General features: G+C 43.7%; 1 protein-coding gene across 1 annotated transcript; it reads right to left on the reverse strand.

The window, feature by feature from the left end:
• Positions 1-226: 226 nt before the first annotated feature.
• arl3a (ADP ribosylation factor like GTPase 3a) lies at positions 227-2,891 on the reverse strand (the record flags this gene model as incomplete). The annotated part of the gene is made up of 6 exons (XM_080848563.1): positions 227-274; positions 868-1,053; positions 1,344-1,394; positions 1,906-2,022; positions 2,536-2,679; positions 2,874-2,891. The coding sequence occupies 6 exons, from the start codon at positions 2,889-2,891 to the stop codon at positions 227-229; spliced, it is 564 nt and encodes a 187-aa protein (XP_080704689.1).
• Between the last annotated feature and the right edge of the window lie 331 nt (positions 2,892-3,222).

The raw sequence follows: 3,222 nt of genomic DNA on the forward strand, positions 1-3,222 counted from the left end.
GGGTGCAGGAGGGGTCGGGCAGCTGCCGACTTCCTCTTCCCTGGGCGTCCACAGCTGCTGCACCAGCACAGGTCATATTCCGTCAGCTGGGATCTGCTGCAGCTGTTCACTGGGAGATCCTCACAGAGTTCTCCTATTGTTTGTTTAGTGTGTGTGTGTGTGTGTGTGTGTGTGTGTGAGTGTGTGTAAAACATTCCTTGGACAGAACGCAGGAAACGGTCTGTCACTACCTCTTCTTGGCAGTGACGTTCTTGCAAACCCAGTTCATGCCATCCTGCAAAAAAGGAAACGCAAAAGCCCAAAAATGACTTCCCAAAATGACACACTCCTCATCATGTAAATTGGAAGGTTCCCGTCTGACACAAGCACTCATTCCGCAGGACTAGACACCAGTGGTCAGGAAACCAGATCCCTTCGGTCAATCCCTCTCTGCTTTTCTCAGCAGCTCCTCTAATACTTAACTTCCCAGAAGAGAGAGAGACAGAAGTACAAACAGTCTTCTGACCACAACGACCGTCACTGACACACAAAGACTTCCTAGACGCACTGTCTTGAAGAACACAGTACAATATAACAGCCCCTCAATAAGAAAGCTAAAGTGTTTGATTATTCCAAAGTTCCGCTGAACCTATTCTCTAAATAGATTCTGCCGGCCCTATCTAAAAATGCACTTGAACTGTCATAAGAACTATTGTGTCACAGGGGCTGTGGTAAAAAAGCTCTGTTCATCCATTGATACTGATGACTGAATACAACTAGAAGTTGTCATTTCTGAGACAAATACAGTAAATACCCTGATTGTAACGGTAAGACTTTTATGACCAGACAGTTAAGATAAGCAGGGGTGAGTAGGTAGAGATGACTCACCTGCACCCCCTCTCCAGTGAACGCTGAACAGGACTGGATCTGCCAGACGCGGTCCCGGATGGTGTGCAGATTAAGGCCTTCAGCGATCTCAGAGGCAGGAGCAGCTGTCAGCAGGTCCTGTTTGTTGGCAAACATCATGACAGGGACTCCGCTTAGCTTCTCTTCATCAAGAAGCTCTGCCAGCTCCTAACACACACACACACACACACACACACACACACACACACATCATGAGACATCATACACATGCACGCCATACACGCATCAACTCAAGACACGTACATTATCATAAATCAAGTTACATTTATAATTCAGGTGGATAGTAATTGCTGAGGTGTGTAGTCATTCAGCATGACTTAATTAAATTCCAGAGATCACCGTGTGATTAAGGGGGAATACGGCACCGCTCCTACCAGTATGTATGGTGAAGTTGTGTCTTTAAAATCGATAGAAGCTGTTAAAAACAGCACCCTTACCTGTCCCGTTTCTTCAAATCTTTTTCGGTCTGCACTGTCTATTACATAAATCTGCAACGAGAGCAACTATAATTATAACAGATATTTCCAAAATATGTGGGATCCAACTGTCTAATAACAACAAAGAGATATTAGAATAAAGAGTTGCCAAACATGAAAATGTCTTGTGTCTGATACATTTAATGTCAACATCATCTTCAGATATTTTTGGGGTGGAGAAACATTATCCAAACGGCAAGTAATGTCCAAAACCAGTAATGAACATTAGGGTCGTCACGTCATTAAACTGAAAATGGATTAACACCAGCTCTTTGGTAAATAAACGGACATTAATGCTTTCATTTCTGTAAGAAATAAAACAATCTGCATCACACATCATAGTCAGCCAGATTGTGATTGTTAAACTCAGTGTGAGATGGGTTAGTTGGCATAAACACTGTACAGCATGAAATTATTATTTTGTGACAGGAACTGACTTGATGCAACTGGTACAAAGTAGGACAACTGAGGTACAGAGTGAGATGTTCCAGCTGAAGAGAGGGTTAAAACATTCAGTGCTCACCAGCACATCTGTATTCTCAAAATAGTTTCTCCAGTAAGGCCTAATTTTACGCTGGCCACCGATGTCCCAAACATTCAGCTTGAAGCCCTTGGACTGCACACACTTGATGTTGAAGCCCTGGCAGGAACAAGAGCACACGGCATGAGAAAAGAGTCTGCTTAGCATGTTCACATGTGTGCCAATACAGTAATGTCAGAGAGAGAGAGGGGGGGGGGGGGGGGGTGGGGGGGTGGGTGGTATTGTGGGGATAGCAGAGGGTGATTCAGATGTAGCTATCAATTCTGCTCAAGCACAAAGGCTTAACTATTCTGAAAAGAAGTTTTGTGGCACTTGTGACATTTCACTATCCACCTACATTGGCCCTGTACAAACTACCGCTTTGACTTGTCATGTTAATTTACAAGTTTGAATAGGCGGGGGGAAAAGGTCGTTTCTCAGAGGTGACACAGCAAGTATTTCCAACATTTTTCAGAAAAGAGGGGCCTCTCTGATGTGTTCCATAGCCACAAACCACATAGTGCGTGCGCAGTGAAACAATGGGCATGTGTGATAGACTAGGACAGGATGTGGTTGGGACCCAGCTGAGTAGAGAGGATAATCTGTGTGAGTATGTGTGTGTGTTCACACCACCTGTGTTGGGGTTATGTGGGTAATGTCCTCAGACGCCAGCTGTTTGAGGAGAGTGGTTTTGCCTCCGTTATCTAACCCCAGTAACAGGATGCGCACCTCCTCGTCCGGGGCACTTTTGAATTTCCGTAGAATGGACAGCAGACCCTACAAATTATGAAGACAAGTCAGTCACATCCCTCGGAGCACAAGAGATATTCGTTGAACACTTCTTGATAAAATTCTCACGTGGATCAGACGTCAACAGTAACTTAGATTTCTTATGTAGTGTTAGCCAAGTGAACTTAAAGTTAATTGTTTGGCCCGAAAGCCAATATAACCATATTTCCGTTAAGATTTACCAGGTCGAGCTCATACATTTGGCGTGCCAGTTTCAGCATTCAAGTTACATACAATTACTGTACGAGGAAGCTCGCCGGTAAATTGGTGTTTATTGTTTGTTAATCAATTTAACAAACGTTCACATTGTCACCACTATGGATATTTTGCAAGGGTGCCTGGTTCAATAAGCGGAAATATTAGTGCAAGGCAACATTAATTTAGCTGATACAAACTAACGCTAAATTCGACACTGATCCTGGAGTTTGGAATGTCCACTTATAGATTCGCTTTCTGGTTATCGTTGCTAATAACAAGTTACATCGTTACAAGCTAACTGCCCATCTTCTCCAAGGTAACGTTCACTATTTG

The sequence above is a fragment of the Sprattus sprattus genome, assembly GCF_963457725.1.
Source record: "Sprattus sprattus genome assembly, chromosome: 12".
In the NCBI taxonomy this organism is placed as follows: Eukaryota; Metazoa; Chordata; class Actinopteri; order Clupeiformes; family Clupeidae; genus Sprattus; species Sprattus sprattus.